The 19,655-nt window shown below is 41.1% G+C and overlaps 1 protein-coding gene across 1 annotated transcript in view; it reads right to left on the reverse strand.

The window, feature by feature from the left end:
* Positions 1–19,655, reverse strand: part of CPA6 (carboxypeptidase A6) — a 49,133-nt gene that overhangs the window by 3,376 nt on the left and 26,102 nt on the right. Inside the window, exons 7-9 of the mRNA XM_009892954.1 lie at positions 9,148–9,258; positions 8,807–8,897; positions 3,950–4,152 (exon numbers count right to left, since the gene is read on the reverse strand). Of these exons, the coding sequence (XP_009891256.1) occupies positions 3,950–4,152; positions 8,807–8,897; positions 9,148–9,258 (405 nt within the window). The remainder of the gene's footprint in view (positions 1–3,949; positions 4,153–8,806; positions 8,898–9,147; positions 9,259–19,655) is intronic.

Below are 19,655 nucleotides of genomic sequence, written 5' to 3' on the forward strand. Positions count from 1 at the left end.
TTCCTGCTGTGGGTCTTTGTCAGCCCAAGTAGAGTAGCCAGAGAAAATGGGTTTAAATTCCAGAAAATAAGAAAAGTTCATTTTCACTTACAGGCCAGCACATAGGGCTTTGGCAAGATTATTTTACACTGAGAACTGCTCTTAGCAAATGGAAGAACACTTTTTTACTCCATTGTAAAAAGCTGTTAGGCACAACTAGATTTTTTGTTTGTTTGTTTGTTTCTCTGGCAGAGACTCTGCCATTTGCAGCTTTTCCCTTCTTCTTCCTCTTGCCACCTCCACGAGAGAGCGCGTGGAGGCAGGCACCGCTGAAGTCCATGCTGCCAGGAACTTCTGCCAGGGTGGGATGTTGTTGCCAGCCAGTGCAGACAGGCAACCTCTGACTCACCCTGACACCAAAGATGAGGACGTGGGGGGAGGTCTGAGGAAGAGAGAAGTGCTGTTGCTTGGGACTCTCCCTCCTCTCATAGATGCCTCAACTTCTGTGAGTCAGGACACACAAGACCCGTGATAAGGCTGGAGATATTGGACCCTGTGAGGGTGGCGAGGTGGCAGTGCGAGGCCACAGCAGTGGCAGTGGGGCCTCGTAGGGCTCTGGGGAGTGAGGAGCTCCAGCTGCGGCCCGGGGCTGATGTCTGGTGCCTGTGCTGAAGCCCCAATTACCAGGCTCAGTTGCTCAACAGATATTTGGCAAGCAGCTGTGCCCAGCGCTTACCATCCTGGGGCCGCGGTGTGGAGCTGGGACAGCCTGACAATAGGCCTGATGCCACGGGAGTGGGCTCAGCCAAGGGGGCTCAGATAGGTGGACAGCAATATCCTAGTAAATGCACCATGGAAAGGAGAACATAGCCACAAAGAAGACTCCCTGTGCATGAGTTACTCATTGTACATCAATGAGACAATAGAAGGAAGCCCTGTTGAAATCTTTCTCAAGAAATAATTTGGCAATGCCCATTTAAAAACAGCACAACAGTACTGGGTTCTGTGCAGACGCAGCAACTGCCTAAAGGCCAGCACAGGAGTGACCCAAGTCCACGTCCACCACGTAGGCAGATGTCTCTGGGCACTGTGAACTCAATGCTCTTAGCCTTGAGGGTTTCTGCTTGCTCCCACTGTTGGAGTTATGTGCCCGAAAAAGGGGACAGTTCTCAACTGCATCATACTGTGCAGGTCAGATCCTGAATATATCTGGGCAACCAGTCTTTGAACATCCTCAAGGAGAAAGCTTCACATAAAAGTACCAGATTTTTACAAAGACATACATGAACTCAGTTGCGCCATACAAGTTCACTGCAAACACTAAGGCAAACAGCTCTACAAGGAAGAAAAGGGATGAAAAGTGGGTGAAATTTAAAACTCTTGAGGTGGATGAATGTTTCTGCTGTTTTTTTTTTCAATCTAAAAGTGCACTTTCATTTTAAGTATCTTAAAAGAACAGATTTCAGGAGAGTGTTAATAAGAGAGTTGTGCCTAAATTAGAACAGAATATACATGTTGTGATCACTACACAGCTCTCCAGTTTCAAAGCAACTCTGAATAATTGAACACTTTAATCGAAATGGTAACTGACAGCTCACTAGAATGATACGACCCAGACAGAAACATCCTTTCTTCTGCTCAGAATTAATTGTGCTCCCCTGTTAGCACCAAATGTTATTTGTCCGCTATGCACGTGGAGTCATACAGTTGTCCACTGTACAGAGTGCGTGTAGAACAACAGAGCTTGTTCCATCAGCAGTAGGAAATAGAGATCTGCTGCTTTCCAGCTCACAGTAATTCTCCCAGAGAACTGGAGAATCTGAAACCTCAGCCTAAGTCACCATTTTAGACACTTCAAATATTAAAGACTATTCATTTCAGAGCCACCAGGGGATGGAGCCTTTGGCTGTAGGCAAGTATTAAAAAACACAAATAAATAAGCAACAGTATTCCATTCATTTTGACTATGATCCCCATAACGAGCTTTCTAAATAACAGGAAATTACTTCAGTTTCTTATTCTGACCTCCCTGTTCTTTTTGACCTACTGCAATAAAAAGAAATATGGAGTCCAAATACTGGCAAAACATTTAGAACTGGGATTTGGCTTCCATTTGTTCAGGGCTGTTGTCTAAAACAGTGTCTGTCTTTGTCCCTTTAGGTCTGTGCTCCACTCCCTTTGGTGAGAAGCCTGATCCAGGGTCTTACAAACCTGGGGAATACCTCCTACACATCAAAAGCTGGGTTTCTTTGGTCTAAAAGCTATGGCTGGAAGGGTAGAGTGTGTGTGCTGAGGGGCAGTTACTCCCTGTCTTAGAGTGGAAATAGCCCTTTAGCAACAAGAACAACATATACTGAAGATTTACTGGTATTTGTGAAAACTCTCAGACTCCTTTTCCTCACAATGAATTTCCTGCTGTTGCCTTAGGTTGCTCTGGGTATTTTCATCAAGATACCCAACAGTCATCTTCTTGCAGAGCTGATGCTCATTCTTCCTAACACTATGTCTTTAACTTCTGCTGTCTTGTCTGTTCTTAAAAAAGTATGCTTGCACCTGCTGGTCTTCAAAGGAATGAGATTCTGTGGTTTTAAATTCCCAGTCTATGTTTTTTGGTAAGTAAGTCACCAATTCACTCGGGAAGCTCTTCTTTCCCTTTGCCACACACCAAAAGAGGGTGGAGAAGGTAGAATGAAAAGAAGGCTCACGGATTTATTCACAGTCAATGCAAGGTTGGGTGGCCAATACCCACAAGTCTCATATTTTTAGCTCCTCTTGCTGCTTAGTTAACTTGTAATTTGCTCTGTTTCCCAAGAATGACATCAGACAGGAGAATTTTTAGTAGCTGCTGAAATGAAGTGTCTTAACAGAAATAAACCCACAAAGAGGGTTTAGTTTGTGGAGCGCTGGCCGCTCAGCCTCCTGAGAGGGCAGCTGAGTGAAAATTCAGTGAAGCTCCAGGGACTAACAACATCATTTATTCTGCACAGGATAAATCTAAGGTGCAGTCAAGCTCCTTTTGAAGTAAACTAGCTTAAACTAGTAAGTTAAATGTCACTGCAACTTGTAAGGTCAAAATGGGAGATATATGGACAATGTAATTTTACTGGAAATGAGGGTGAAAGAAAGAGTTGGTGGGTGCAATGTGTGTCTGAGAGCAGGAGCGAACAGAAAACAAAGCTTGAGCCACATTTCCCTAAAAGAATAAGCCATAGGGAGGGTTTTATATACAGGAGGCTGGCTAAGAACAGACCTCAAACTGTGAGCAGAGGGAATAGTTCTCCTGCGTTTGAATAAGCACGGAACACGAAAGGTACATATTTGTAAATCAATAGGTTTGCATCAAAACCCATACTCTTATTATTTTCTTCTTTATTTCTTTTTATTCTTTTATTCTAATAGACAAAAACTCCAACGTACCTGATGTTAATTAACTGCTTGTCTTAAAGGGGTAAAACCACTACGTCTGAGTAGGATGATACGTAAAGCAACAGAAGCTTTACTTTTGGCGATATCTACAAGATTTCTTCTCTAATTGATAAATATAAACCATTTTGATTTTATTTTGTTCATAAAATGGAAGATAATCTTCTTTGTACTTGTAGTGTTTAAGTTCTGATCATGAAGGGACAGAATTTCAGCTAGACGCCCAAGGACTTAACTACACAATTCCCATTACAGTTAATTAAATAAAATGATAATAACTATAATTAAAACCCAGGGATTTATCCTATAATGTAATTTAAAGGGACTGATGGATGGAAAGCACTATACCATTTTAATCAAGTTACCGCTGACTCACTTTGAATGAAGGTTATATAACCAGAAATGCGATTGCAAGTGGAACCAGGATAAATACTACTCAATATTAAATATGTGCAAAGTATTGAAGAAATAAGTCTCCTCTCAAAATAAAAAGTACCAAAATATATTTTATAGGAAAGCATGTTCTCCCAAGTTTTAATGTACTTACCACACAGCTGAAGTTTGGAATAGTTGCGTATTTGTAAGAGTAAGGGTACAGCAGCATCTGTGCATAAGCGTGGAAGGACAAATAGGCTTTTATTTGTTTCCGATGTTTCCGGAGAAAATGAGCAACAGCCTTTACTTCAGGCTCGGACTCAGGAAAGGGACCACAGTAGGTGTCATCGCATGGGTGAAATGAAGCACCTTCATCTAGAGGTTGAAAAAGAAAGTTGATGGTAAGTGATCACGGAGAATTTCTAAGGATCAACTTCTGGAAGAGCCTGCGTGGGCCCGCATGCAAAAGTGTGAAAAGCAATAAACAAATTGCTTTCTTGTGACTGAGGGGCATAAGCCAGTGGGACCTCAGTACAGCAATCTGCTCAGTCATGTAGTAGACACACCAAGTTGCCAATTGGCCAACTACATGCAGTTCTCCCCAGAAGACATATTTTTAACCCACCAGAAAAGGAGATCCTGACTTCATTGTATTTTCTTTCCTGGCTTTCCATATGAGGGGCACATTTTATGACAGCATTTTATGATATGACCGTATTAGAACTATTGAAGGGTCTCCGTAGGTCTATTTGAAATCAGAGTGCTATACCTCTTTCACTAGTCACTGCCAAGACAAATCTAGCCTTTGAGAGCATTTTAACGTACCAGCTACTACAGTGACAGTTACAATGGCAGATAGATAACCTCAACAGGCATTATCTCAGAGACTGGTTTAAAACATGAAAATAGTCCCTGACTACTGCCTATTTTCACTCTTGCCAACCTTATAGGAAAAAATGGCAAGTCGCATGGGATGATTGCTCAGTTAGCTAAAATAGAAATTGTCTCAGTTCGCACAGGACTTATTTTTCCTTTAAGTTTGGTGCAGGGGTTCAGTTGTGAGGATATCTTTCACTGTGTCAACCTGCTCAGGTGGCAGTAAGCTGCAGAAGTGTAGCCTGCATGTAGTATCCCATGAGGTACTGAAAGACGAAACTCAGGAGAGGAGATGTGGCAGTGGCTCCTTTATCATTTAGCAATTCTGGATCTAAGCCACTGTCTCATTTACAGCTTAGGGCCTGGGCATAAAAGAACAATATTTATGCAAATCCACTCTGCTCTTTTATCCACTGTGGTTTCAAAATGCCACATGTTTTACACTGACCCGCATAATAATAATAGTTTGTCTGCGACATTCCCTGGTGTCATCAGGGACTTACACAAGCAGTGTTTTATTAGCTTTCCTTTGTATAGTAACTACTCCCATCTCCAAATAATAAGAAAGAAGTAGTGTGTGAGAAGGCATAATAATATGAACTAAAACAGGGTTATGTAGTCAATCTAATGCCAAAAATAGTGGAAGAATTTCATGCTGCAGCTTCATTTGTAATATGAAAATAGAGGCTACCATTCAATGGCCACAGGTGGGGATTTCAAAAGGTATTAGTGCTTAGATTGCAGTGGATATGGAAGGGTTATATAGAGGGCAGATGGTCTCCTCCCTGCAGAACAGATGGCCACCAAGTCATCCAAATCCCAAGAGCAGTCTGCCTCAATGTCTTGTCAGATAATATAGCTAAAGGAGAACTATTTAACAGACCCTCTGGAGCCTTTGCTTTTTTTTTTTTTTTCATGGATAATTCATCTCATGTAACAGTGTTGTGTACTGAATCATGGAAATGGACATCACTGTTAATAAACAGCAGAAACCTACAATCTAATGGTAAAATGACCCAATGGTAATATATGACTCAGTTTAGTGACTTTCAGTGAAGAAAAAAATCTCTAAACTGTCCAGCCTACTGCCACGAGCCATTTGCAATCTCAGCTGTAGTTAATGTTTTTCCTTAAGTGAAGCTGGCTGGTAGTAAAAAGTGAGGGTTTCCATGGTGGCCTTGGATAATGTAAGGATATTCGCAACTTTCATACTGGAAGTTCTTTTAAAGTCACACAAGAAGGAAAAAAACCCAATGCAGTACGTATTAACTCCTGTGAAATTTCAGAGTTACAGACATGAGAAGAAAATGGAATTGCATAAAATATCACCATGCTGCCTTATTTCTGTACCTGATAGCATACTGGGGGAGAAGTATTCTCCAGCATCGATCATCACATCAAATGTACAAAGGAAATGTGTGCAGAGGCTGATAAAACCGATGCTTTGGTACAGAAGGATGGATGAGCTGCAGCATGATTCTCAAACTTCCTTGCAGCCGATTCTTCTGCCAGCATGGGGAACTGTCCTCAGTGGGCAATGGGGTGCACTGGAAATTGGGATGCACTGGAAATATTAACTCCCACTGCTGCTCTCTTGGGGGCTTCAGATGCAACCCCTTTAACTGGATTTGCGCTATGACATAATTTAGTTCTAAGTAAGTACCTCATTATTGGCTTTAAAGTTGCTATTTATTTCGTGAATGTTAAACCATTGTGCTAGCTATTGCGCATAAATATATATTGCAAGGAGCATTTCTACCCAGAGATCTTGCTGTCAGTATTCACCTGGGTCTGTGTGCAATTTCTGTGTGCTATTTTGAGCACAGGGCTCTGTAAAGCGAAATCTACCACAGTCAGTGATATGGCCCTTTTCTCGGCCTCTAGAGACTACAGAAGCAACATCATAAAGCTTACATCAAAGTCCTCCCCCACTAGAAGGGAAGAGGGAAGCAGAAGGGATGCTGTGTTATCTTTACCAACTCGCTCACTGCCGCTAGCGTTCAGTGGCTTTGCTGGGGCCAGATTCTGCCACAGCACACCTGCCTGGAAGCCCCACAGTGAAGTTCAAGCCTTATCTGCAAACTGGAAGTGCGACTGAACTGAATTAAAAGGTTTTTACAAGCATAGGTAGTATTAAATGTTAAACACACCATGATTATACAAGCCTCAAAGTGTGATATGATCCAGATTCCTCTCTGCTTCATTTAGTGTCAGATTAATGAGCATACAGGGCGCCGGGTGAGCATCTTCTGAGCACCAGTCAGCCCAGTTCATGAAAGAGCTCTTTATTCTATGGCAAAATAGAGAATCAGATGGAGTTTGGGGTCCGGTGCGGGAAGCAGAGCATGTGCTTAGTGGGATGACAAGCAACCTTGAATAATTTTATTTTTTTTTAAACTGGGGCTGAGGACCTGTCTTTGATGTTCGGTGCAGGTGAGAAATGCAACAAGTAGTGGATTACAACACACAATGTGCGTGTGTTTTGTTATAGTTTCACTCAGCCTAGAAAAAATGTTTTTTGCTGAAAACTAAGCAAAGATTTTCAGGACTGAGTAAAGAAGTGTGCTTTAATACAGCATCTGGGGAGCAAGAAGAGGGAGGAGCAGAGTGATTTGAACCCAAGAAAGATTCATTAGAGCTGGAAAATGCGCTGTGTAAGTATTCACGTTGCACTGATAGGTACCTATAACATGGCTCTGAAGACTTTGTAAGAGAACTATTCATTCCAACTACGCCAGTGGCTAGCTTCTGAACAGTAAATTTATGTCCCCAAAATACCTGCAGTTGTGACTTACACACTTAAGTAAAAGATGGTAACAGTGATGCAGGACTTTGGTTCACTTTTACATTACTTTTGCAGCATAAAATTGCCTTAGAGATAGTGATAGCAGCCCTGGGACTGTCTTGCGTAGTGGAGGGATTCTCAGCTAACATAAGCTTTCTGTAACTGCTTCTGTGTCAGTCCTCTCCTTTCTGCGAGTAGAGTCGAAAAAAAAATGGAAGCTTATTTCGCAAGTCCATACTGCGTTGAATGTATGCTTCTGTTCACTCTCACCTCATTTGTAATCTCCCCGGGCAGATTATTCACGCTCACTTTTATCCTTACAGTTCTCAAAAATCTACTTAAAGAATCCAATTGCTGCAGGCCAGACTGTACAGTGCTTAGTCCGACTACAAGTAATCGGAGTATTGTGGAAACATCTAGAGACTCCCAGTGGAAGAGGGATGGGCTAAAGGGAGGGCCGTTGCGCTAGCGCTATGCAAACACAACTTCCGTCTTTACAAGTTTATAATGTAAATAAGGAAGGTGGACAAATGCTGGAGGAGAAAACAGCTGCACAGAAAGGTGAAGGAAGTTGCTCAAGATGGGAGAGCAGGTCAGCAGAAAAAAAACAGGTTATGTACCGCAGTATTTCACAACAAAGTGCTATTTCTGCTGCACCAGAACTTGTATGGCTGCTTACTCCTGTGCGAGTTGCACTGTCTCGCTGTAAGATTTAATAAAATACCATTTCTTCTTCAGTGGACCCATTCCAAATCTTAGTATTTCATTACTGCTGCATTCTCAATGCAAAATTGAGGTCAATTTTTATGAAAGTATTTACAGAAGTGCTGGGAGTTTAAAATTGGATCCCCATGCATTTAGAAGCACCTTCTTTCTTTATTGAATCACAAATAATAATGGCCTTAAAATATTCTCATACAATTCTCTGTGAGGCCAACAAAGCAAGTCTGACATTTCCAAAGCTAAAGCCATTTCAGAGAAATGATGAATTGAATTAAATGAAGTTTGAAATGCTTCCTAAAGCTGTAGTCAGGTAAATTCTGAAAGGTGACGGGCCAGGCTCAATCCTGTGCTTCAAATTATTTACATGATTGCAGAAATACAGAATAGCTATATGTGCATCTTTTTACTTTTGCCACAGTTGCCATGAAAACTTTTTACTTGCGAGGAGATATGTCTTTCCAAAGTTCAGGACTTTTATTTTTTAGAAGCTAGAAGGAAGATTTGAGGCCTGGATTGTGGCTTTATGGGAAACTTCAACTTTAACTGAAAAAGAGAACACAACGGATGTGATCTAACCTACTTACTCTGTTCGATAATTAAATGCAGGTAATCTGAACTGGTGGACCAAAGTATCTCCTGACTTACCACACCATTTCACTTTCCAGTTGCGATTAGCATCAACACCATGACACCGAAACCTTGTGTTCTTTGATCTTGTTTTTCTCCAAAATCGATCCTAACATAAGTTATAAAATAGTTAAATAGCAGTATTACTATATTTTGGCAAAAATCTATTTGTACACATAACAAAGCAACCCTAGTAAAGATATTCAGTATTATATTTTAATTGGAGTCATTTACTTCCATTTTGCATGCCACAAAGTGATGGATCAGATTATACAGAAAGCCACCTTTGACTGATGTAGCAACCATTCGATCATGTCTTTCTGAATTATTTTTTGCATAAGACTACCAATACTACTTACATTTGTCCAGCTAAAATGATATCCATCCACATTAAATACAGGCATGATATAGAAATACAGCTGAGTTAGCATCTTTCTCATGGCAGGATCAGTCTGGTATGTCTGAAGAGCCTAAAGCAGAAAAACCAAAGAAAGTAGTTTCCATATTAAAAATAATTTCCTGGTTACGTATTCTGATGGGCAAAGACAGTCACATGGCCTTTGGCAGTACAGAGAGCTGGTCTCACAGCACCACTGACGTCCTTAGAGCAGTACTTGAAAGGCTGACATCTTCCTGCAAATGTGATTAAAGGCAGCATGTGAACATGTGAAAAAGGTGCTCAAAAGACCCTATTCTCTCTGCTTCTCGGTTACTTTCAATAGCCAAGAAAATGCAACTCACATTACAGAGAAGCAAACGCATACAAAATACTTCTTGACGCAGGAGCTGAAAGTCAGTGGAATAGATTCTTAGTTGAGGAAACAAATTTGGCTCCTGTAAGACAATGGAGTGCTATTGTTTCCACTAGGTGACGATTTGGTAAGGTCAGACCATGTCTTAAAGTGTTTAAGGCTCACATTACATAAGCTTTTGTTGTTTTCAGAGTGATTTACTATATGCACAGTCATCCATACAGGCAGCTTATTCCTTTATAATGTAGAAAACCCTCAAGTTTTGGAGAACCTCAAGCATAAAGGTTAGTAGAGGAAGTCCAAGTAGAGAAAGGATTTTTTTTTCCATTTTACATCTTAGAAAAACGCAGCAAACCAGAGGCTCCTCAGCAGTTCTGTTTGCTAGTACCAGAGATGCTCCTTTACCAGTTTCAGGAAGCTTGGATTCCATATCCTGTAGCGAAAACTGTCCCTTGTCATGGCTGGACATCAAACTAGCAACCTTCAAAGTTTGTCAGGATTCTGTAAGGCGAGGAATCAAGTGCTTCACCTGACAGGCAGAAAGCGTATCACACTGCCACTGGGTTCACAGGGCTGTCAGAGGCTGGCTCCTCTCCTGGTGCTGTGATTACAGCAATATTTCTGGCCCTCCAGATCCAAGAAGTAACGTGTTTGGGGGGACAAAGGGAAAGGTTTGCTCTGAAATAAACTAAGCCAAAAGCTTTTCAGTTGACAAATGCCAGGGAACAGTGTGAAGTATAGGAATTCAATAGTTCTGGGCTCCTAACCATGCAGCTGTTTGGATTATTGAAGCTGCCACTGGAGCTGACGGATGCTTTTTGTGGAATACCCTGAAGAAATACCCATACAATTGGACGTGTCTGGGGCTGAAATTTACTCATGGAGGAGTCTTAACTTTTTTTTTTTTCTTTATTGAGGGCCTAGTGCGACTTCTAAATGCTTTTTCTAAGCTGTTCGTTAACCACCTCTCTGTTGCGAATTGCTTTCTCCTCACCCAGCCTCAGCTCCCCTCCCAGTCATGCTCTGCACGTGCGGGTCCTTCAGCCTCACGTGCTGGTCCAAAGCAGCGTGCCCATCCCTATGCAAAGCCACCGAGTCACCCCCGTGCTATTCCACACTGAGCTCCTCTGCCGTTTCAGCCAGGCAAGAGGAGGGGAAGGTGAGCAACGGAGGGCAAAAGGGGGCACAGCGCAGAATGAAATGAGACTTAGGCAGCAGCTGGGACAGCATGGCGTGGAGCACCGCGGGGCGGGACGAGATGCTGAAAGAGGGTAGGGTTATCGCAGGGGGAGAAGAAGATGACAGCGGGCTTTTGAGGAGCTCGGTGGAGCTGTGGACTGCCTGGGAAAAAGTCCCTGGCCAATGCAGAGGTCACAAGTCCCCTGGCCCACGTGCCAGAAACTCCCTGAAGATTCTTAGCTGGAATAGGAGAGCATTCAAATTTAATGTACTCGTATTGGGAAGCCACATCAGGGCTACAAATCCATTTGCATAAAAATATTGGGATTGAGGGAACTGCAGCTGTAGTAAAAAGTAATTTAGTCAAAAAAAAAAAAAAAAAGCAATGGTTACTCCAAAATAATGACCGTGAAAACAAGGGCTCTGTTTCATTGATGTTCCACATGCAGAAAACACATACTGAAGTAACGGGGGCTACTCTGTGCATTAAGCTAGCTCTGCACTTAAATGTTCACAGGATTAAGAGCCTATATGACAAGTATGGATATTAAATCTGTAAGACTGTCCTTACCGTGGAAACAGAACCAAGTTGTGCTCCAAAATGTAAGTCAAGGAAAATGAAGATTTTTGTCACGCTTGTTTCAGGGAGAAGTAATTTGGCTGGGGAGGAAGGAAGTCACCACGCACCACTTCTTTGACTTTTTCATGTTTTTCTCTTTTTAGACAGTATTAACAAATTAAGCCCAGGTTGTTTCTCTGTGGTGGGTATTTACATATCAGTGATAATGAGATTGGGGTATTTTCTTGTATCTGTATTTACAAATGCCATTCTTTTGGTGTCAGTTACATCTGTAATTATGCATTTTGCTACACTGTACTGTTATATACTGTAGTTTAAACTGCAATGCTATAGTATTAAACTCTTTAAAACACTTTCAAAATAATCTCCTAAAATAACTACAGATAATTAATTAATTTAAGGAATACGCTCCTTAGAAATTGCATGGATGAGCTTTGCAAATTTTTCAGAACCTTTCCAAATTTGTAGAAATTGACATGATGAAAATATTTGAATTAAGACTTTTTAGTGTTCAATATGTTTTAAATCCTGTGAAGAATATATTTTTCTTGCTAGGTAAAAGCACCACCATTTAAAAACCGAAACAAAACATGAACTGCAAAATGCCAAACACCCTTTCATTTTTTAAAGCTACTCTGTATTATTTTAAAATATAGATTTTATTACATTAAAATATACATGCCTGCTGTCATTGACAAAACCCTATGAAAGACTTTAGAAAGCATTATAGTCCCCACTAATACTCTTCAAAATTTTAAGTCTTAAAGTTGATTTAGAGCCAAATACGGCAATCATTCAGTTCTGTTCTTTAAAGCATATATGGTTTATGTTAATAATTTGGTTACCCTTTTAGAGTAGCATTTCATTAAAAATGTAATGGACCTGGTGCAACTTTCTTCTTCATGGAAAGCAAGAGCATAGATGGTGTAACCTGGTGTAAGTGAGATCATATTCACTCTTTCTGCTGAAAATAGTTTGTCCTTCATACTGTTTTTATCTGGCAATTATATTTGGTCTATCTAATCAGACAACATAGACTCTATAATCTTACCTCCCGTAACATGGAGGTCTCTGGCAACGTGCTTTACAGTTACTAAGGTGTGTCCTTGTTGGACCATAGCCCACAACTTGCCTTTTGTGACGTGACTCTCAAATCCTCCGAACAATGATCATACAAACCACCACCCCCCCGGCAGCGTTGAAACATTTTCTCTTCACTGTGGCACAAGCAAGACGAATATAAACCATTAGTGAATTAACTGCATTGTAGTTTGCGCGGACCTCTCAGAATACAAAGTAATGTGACTTTACACGGCTTAATTCTGCTTCCCCATCATGCAATCAATAGCAGCTTTGCTGCTGAATGCGCAGAGAGCCAGACTGGCCCAATAAATGCTGAATAGTGTTATTAGTGAATGCACAGATGATACAGGAACCCTGCCAACACCGTGCAATCTGCCTGGGGGATGGGGGAAAGGACCAATGATTAATAGGAGGGGGCTCGATCATCTGGATCAGCAGAGCGGGGGTTGTTGATAGAGCTACACCAGCTTAGGCTGGCTGAGGATCTGGTCCACAGAAATTTAATTTGGGGGACGAAGTGAACAAAAGAGCTATATTGTAAACTGACAGGGCAATAAAAGGCAAGAGTTTAAAATGGATTTAGGATACAGTGTGGCTTTTTATAAAGGGGATTGACTGAGAAGGACAAAGCAAGGAGACAGGGTTGAGAGGAACTCTGAAATTGCAGTTGAGCTGAGTAACGATTTGCTGTCCCACAATTAATTATTATTAAATTTAAGGTTACAATCAGCTTTTGCTGTTTCTTGTTCTGAATTAAACAATCACACTGAATTAAACAGTTACTAATTTAGCAGAGGGAATTGACTCTGTTGCTGTTCTACCAGAAATCACATAAAACTGCTTCCAATAAAATTAAGATATCAGTTAAAACATATTTTCTGATGGTAACAAACACTGTTTTACCATTGTCTGGATATCTTATATTTTAGCAGGGTGACACTATGATCTGCCATTCAAGCCTTCATTGCCACTTTATCAGTTTGGCAACTTAGTAGTTAGCCCTGCCTCTGTACTTGGAAGCAGTACCTCTTTTTATTTGCATTTTCTCTTTTACTGCTAGTGTCCTGCTTCGGCACTCAAATCACAAACAGAGTGGTAAGCCCGTTACTCAGGGTAAGATATTACTGAGAATCTAAATCCAAATGTCTTAAAACTAAAGGTCAAATTTTCAAGGCTGAAGCTTGAACTGTGTCTGGTTTTGTTTTTTTTTTTTTTCCCCACCAAGCAAAATCTTCCTTCCTCTTTGGGACCATTTCCCACAGGAGGAGCCCAGAAACAACAACTGAGAAAGACGACAGTGTGCTGCAACTAAGTCTGCAACACTAAGCAGAGGGCCCAGAAAAAAGTTTGAAAAGAAGGACCTGCAGGATCCCAAAGGCTTGCTTACGCTCGTACTTAAGGATGCAAATGGGGAAGATGCTGAAGCAGAGAGGAGGCACAGGTAGGATGGCGTGATTGACATGTTAGAGAAGTGAACAGCAGTTCCAGGAAGCTTGTGCAATGCTGGGACCACCCAAGAAAATGCAACATCTTAAGGGGAAGAAGTCGCACAGAGTTACACAGATCTTAGTGGAAATAGGAGACACAACTTCTTGGTTCCACTCTGTGAGATAGTACGTAAAACAACTCAGAAGTCCCAAATAAGTCAAGGACTGCACAGCAGGGAAAAGAAAGGCCTGAGTTATTCTGAAGCACTGTGAATACTCTGAAAGGGGCAACAAACATTTCTCTACTAGTAATTGTATGAAACTGAAGTCCACCGAGTTGGTGGAGACCCCCCAAAAATGTCTATACAGAAAAATGCAGTTCTTGAATTTTACATCCTAGTTATGCTGGTCCGGGTAGTACCTATTGAGGGCAACCAAACGGAACTCACTTGAATGCATAGTTTAATTAAATTGTTAAGACACAGTTAATTAAGATGCAAACTATTGCTTGTAATTCCATTTCTGCAACAACTAAATTGTCCAACACATAGAATTTTCTTTCACAGTCCTTTCTCATGCTCAATAGTGTTTCTGCATATCAGTAGTTTTACTGAGGCCCTAATTACTCAGCATCATCATACATGAGTGGACTGCTAAAATATAAAGAAAAAATTCTTCCCTAGGACAAGTAATATGTTGAAACAACAATGTGGACTCTCTCCATGCCTTGAAGAAGAACATACCCAACAGCATAAAAGCCTTCACAGGGGAGAATTTGAATGTCCTAGTGATTAATACTTACACAGGAGTTTGTGCTAGCAAGTGTCATTGAAGAATTCCTACTACAGGCACAACACAGCTGCAGGGTTACCTTTATTTTATCAGGATGCATTCACATTGTGTAAAATGAATAGCTGCAAGCAAAGTTAATGTAATTTTTACCTTCTTAAGATCATGGGTATGCAGGAGGATGTAGCTGAGTAGCTGAAAGTGCACAAGAGAAATAATGCACTACTTGTTTCCTTTTGGAAAAGGAAAACTGGAAACCATTTTAGCTGTTGGGTTTTTGCCATCGTGAAGATGTCACAGCAAAGCAAAGCACCTTCTCTAAACTGTCTTATTGTTGAATAGAACCTCAGAAAAATCCACCATGGACCAAAAGACAAAGAAATACTGCATAGTATAAAAATGGTTTGCCACAGCTGCTTTTAAAACAATGCATCACATGCCTCGTTGTGGTGATACCACGGTACTGCACTCCATCTTTTTGGCATTGGCTTAGATCTTATCCATTTAAAAAAAAAAAAAGCATCACAACTGAAAGCCCAGCCCAGGAAACTGTTGTCGGTAGTGTTCGCTGCTACTTCGTTTTCCTTCCCCTCAGAAGTGGTGCACATTAGTAACCTCAGTTTTCGGTAGCAAGGATGTGCTGGAGCGATGCAGATACTCAGAGCGAAGTGGAATATAAGATGTCTGTTGAAATAGCCGAACTCATTCAGAATGGAACCAACAGGGGAGCAGAGGGGGCACGTGAAGTAGAAGCAGAAACTACATACACATAGGTGTGATTGCTGCACAGAAACTTTAAATGGCAGGAACAGCACTTGGAGGATGAAAAATAAAATCATGAGGATAAAATAGATTCTCCATTTGTACCAGCGCCTTTTGCTGTTGAAAGGCTGATGAATGAAGTACTGAGTGAAGAGACTGGAAGAAGTGAACTCTCTGATGGAGAAAAAACAAATAGCATTTCACACGGAAGCTCCTGACACAGAAGAATGAGTTAGTTAAAGATAAGTAAGGCTGAGTGTTTCAAATATAGATGCTGCAGGATGAAACAGATGGATTTTTCCTCCAGATAATGGATATATAGGGGGCACTCAGAGGAGTCAATTTTTTTCTGAGATTAGGCAGCTAAAAGGACAGCCGGGGAGACTAGAGTCTGGCAAACAATAAAAATTAAGCTCCAATGATTGTATTGCATTTACTGAAAGAGCTGCAGAGTGTTTGTGGAGAGATCTGTCACCAGGTGACTGGTCCTTCAAGGTGAAAATAGCCCAGCCTTCATGGTGCCATCATCACTGGCAGCTGTGAAGGTGGCTGCAGGGGGCCAAAATACAGCCCTTAGAAGCCTCTGGCCATCCTAAAACAAGGGTGAACTAACAATTGATGAACAGGAGGAAAACCCAGACAGGAAGATTTCATAGAGCAAGAAGATGTGACCATTTAAAAAGCAACAAAAAATTTCAAGTCAAACCAGCATCAGCTGAAGAGCTTTAGCTGACGGGAACAGACCTCGGAAAACAGGAACATATCCAGCTAAAGGGTGAAAGGAAAAAGCTACAGGTACAGTGTTTGTTTTGGCCTTGCATACCTCTGATTCACTTTGGAATATTTCAAATTAATTCAAAAGCCCTTCAGGTTTCTAAGAGCCAGCACTCAAAGGTATGTTAAGAACAGTGGCTTATCTGTCCCCAGGAACAGGAGTGGCATAAATGTATGGCTATAGGCAGAGGCAGTCAGGTCCTTGCTTTCTTTCCTCTATGGTTCAAAACTTCTGCTTGGAGAACCAAAAAAAAAAGGAGATGGAAAGCCTGTATGGGGGTGGACTAACTACATTGTCTCAAAGACAACTAAATACAGGTGTAATGAGCATCCCTTAAATTATTATTAGCCTGAAGTCCTGGACTGTGGGAGTATGGCATTTCAGCTGTACCTGTTCAAAAGTGATAGTTCAAGCATATAATCTTCAACAAACATTACCATGTTGCTTCCCATAACTATTGTACACACCCTTAATATCAGACTATTTCTGAAGTGGGTGAAAAACTGGTATCTGAATTTCATAACAGCCAGTACTTGGAGGCTCTGGTCGTTATGGATAGCAAGGGGAAATAATTTCTCTGAATCCTAAAGGATGACCAGTTTTGATGGAGCTCAGCAAGACCCAGAAATGATCCAGAATGTGAAGCTGTTTTCCTGACAGTGTGGACTTCAGCACTGGAATGAATGACTGAGTGCTGCTCTGACTGTTGATGCAGCATATTGCAGATGTTTTGTCCATCAGTGTACAGACTATGGAATTTTGCAGAATGAGCAGTGTAGCTACACTGGCTTTCAGCAGATCTTAAAGTAGGAATACTTATAGCTTTATGGCCTTATGACCACATGGCCTGCATGGCACAGAAGAGGAGCCAACCCTTTTTAACACTGATGCTGTCTGGGTCTCCGGCTTGGACCTGTGTCTGATCGCACTGTTGTCCTTATTCAGCTCTGTATTTGTATATGTGCTGTTAGTTAAGGTATCCTGTCTTTACAGTCAAGCACTTCATAAACATTCCTGGAGAAGAATCTGAGGTCTTAAACTCTGCAAAATTCCTGGTAAAGCCTGGTCTCTGGGGCCTAGTCCACCAGCCTAATGGCTGGCTAATTGGCAGTATGCATCCCATATGGATCCCACAAGGTGACTCATAAATCAGTCTCAAACTTAGAATAGAGGGGCAGGTGTTACCATTTTGCATCTTGGACAGTCTGTGTGTCTCTCTTAGCTCATTATTATGGAGCGGAAAAAAGGGATTTGGGCCTGGTTTTGGAAGCAATCAATACCAATGTCAGAATGAAAAAAACCCAACAAACACAAAACCGATGGGTTCCCGGCCTTTCACTTCTTTGTCTGGGGTTACTTGTCTGCTTCCCAGGTGCAAGATGAAGCACAAACACATCATCTTGAATAATTTGGGAACTCATATAATCTGGATCACCAAACACCTACATTTCAGAATTTGGACTTTCAGCCACGTGTCTCAAAAAAAAAAAAGAAGTATACAGAGCATACTGATATTCTTTTCAGATTTGGAATTCTTCTGAGGTGAGACAGCTATTACGGCCCATCTTTAAGGGATGATACAATGCCGCAGGATGTGCAGGGCTTCAGAGGTGCGGATTTGGATTCCTCTACTATACAGCTCCTTCCTAGTGGGGCTGTGGATAGGGGTGAGGGAACACTCATGGGTGGTCTAGCAGTGCCCAAACCAAACTTATCAAGTCACCTTGACCAAATCCAGAAAGCTCAGAAGTAGTTCTGAACATTTTTTCAGCAAAGACCTTACATATTAGCTAGGGTCTGTTCCAGAAGAAGCAAACGGTAGCACTGCTCATCCAGGACAAAAATCCACCACAGTCTCACATTAAAGAAAAGTGGCTATGGGCAATGCAATGTAAGCTGACCCACATTCAAAGAATACTACTATTATTCCGAGGAAAGTCCTCAAGATTTAAACATTTGAAAAATTTGAGAGCCTAGGGAGTCTATGGAAGAGCATGCCACAGCTCACACTTGAGATGCAGATATACTGAATCCAGTCAACATATGTAATTTTCCTTTTTCCTAAAAGGCCCACTTTTGAAGATGGGAGAAGAAGGTGATGGTGGAAGTTACTGCATTTCCAATGCGTAAGGCTATTTGCACCTTCATTTGAGGACCTGATGAGGCCACTTCTTTAGGGGGATGCACTTGATCTAATGGATGTTTCCCTTATGGTTGCCATTGGCTTCTTAGAATATTTTGTCAAGAAGCACAATCAATTCTTGCTTCTTGAAGGTTTTTGGTTACATTTCTTGAATTTTCTAATCTTGAAATACAAATTCCTGCATCAGAAGCAAATAATAGTGCACCTTAAAGTCACATCTCTTGTCTGTCATTTTCTGAAAATGTTGTATGAATGACATTTCAAGGTTATACATCATTGACATGGATCAAATGGCAGCATTTATTAGAGGGAAGAAAGTCAAACCAGATGTAATGGGAATCCTCATCTGCTTCCACTAAAACTGAAACAGAATCTGGTTTTGATGTTAATTTGAATAGCAGCCTGTGAACCGTATTTCAGCTTTTTAAAACAATGGTAAATTCCTAAATTCGATGTCTGAATAATTTGATATCTGAATTCTGCTTCTCCTCTCACAGTTGCACACCCAACGAAGAGGAGTTAAATGTTCTTATTTAACACATGTACATACATAATTGCTTTTGCAAAAAGTCTGCAGGCTTTGCTCCTTTGCTTCTATGAGACTATTTAATTTTGGATAAATACATGTTATGTCTGATAAACAACTTTTGTTTCTAACATCTACTGCTTTCTACAAAGTAATAACACATAATAGAATCCCTTTCTTTCCAGTTTTTAATGTTTACTAACACATTTTAATGTATGAGTAGATCCCATGCAGTCTTTTTAAAAATCCAAGCTAACAAATCTTTTTTCTTCTTTTGTTTTTTTTTTTTTTTTCCCTATATCTTTTGCTGTGGACACAAATTTGGGGTTACATTAGATTCATTTATGTTTGCAGCTCGCCTTCAAAGTAGTCCACATGTAATCAGTTCTGCTTCCTTTGACAATTCCTCCTGCTTCCCTACTCCACCTCAGATTAAGGTCTCTTAATATTTCCACTGTTAACGTCTTTTTTCCACCCCTTTTCAGCTGAGTAAGGCTTGAAGGTGGGGGGGACCCCACTGTAACTTAACTGGTATTCTGCTCCAATGCAGGTGCAGACACTTCTCAGTGGCTCATTAGCTGGTACCTAAAGCTCTGATCCTGTGTGCGGAGGGTGTCCCCTTTCTTGACTTGAAATTCAATGACCATGAGGTAGGGTTTGTCAGAGTCCACCAGTATTGCTAACCCCAGTAGAACATCTGATTATCTTTAGCTGAGCAACTACGGGCATTCAGGGGCGCCTTCTACAGAAAGAGTGACGTTGTTATTAACACCAGACTTATGGGATACAGAGCCAAGGCTAGACCTTGTGCTGGAGTAGATTATAATAAAAAAAACACAAAAAAAACCCAA

Source organism: Charadrius vociferus, unplaced genomic scaffold (assembly GCF_000708025.1).
Source record: "Charadrius vociferus isolate BGI_N301 unplaced genomic scaffold, ASM70802v2 scaffold539, whole genome shotgun sequence".
In the NCBI taxonomy this organism is placed as follows: Eukaryota; Metazoa; Chordata; class Aves; order Charadriiformes; family Charadriidae; genus Charadrius; species Charadrius vociferus.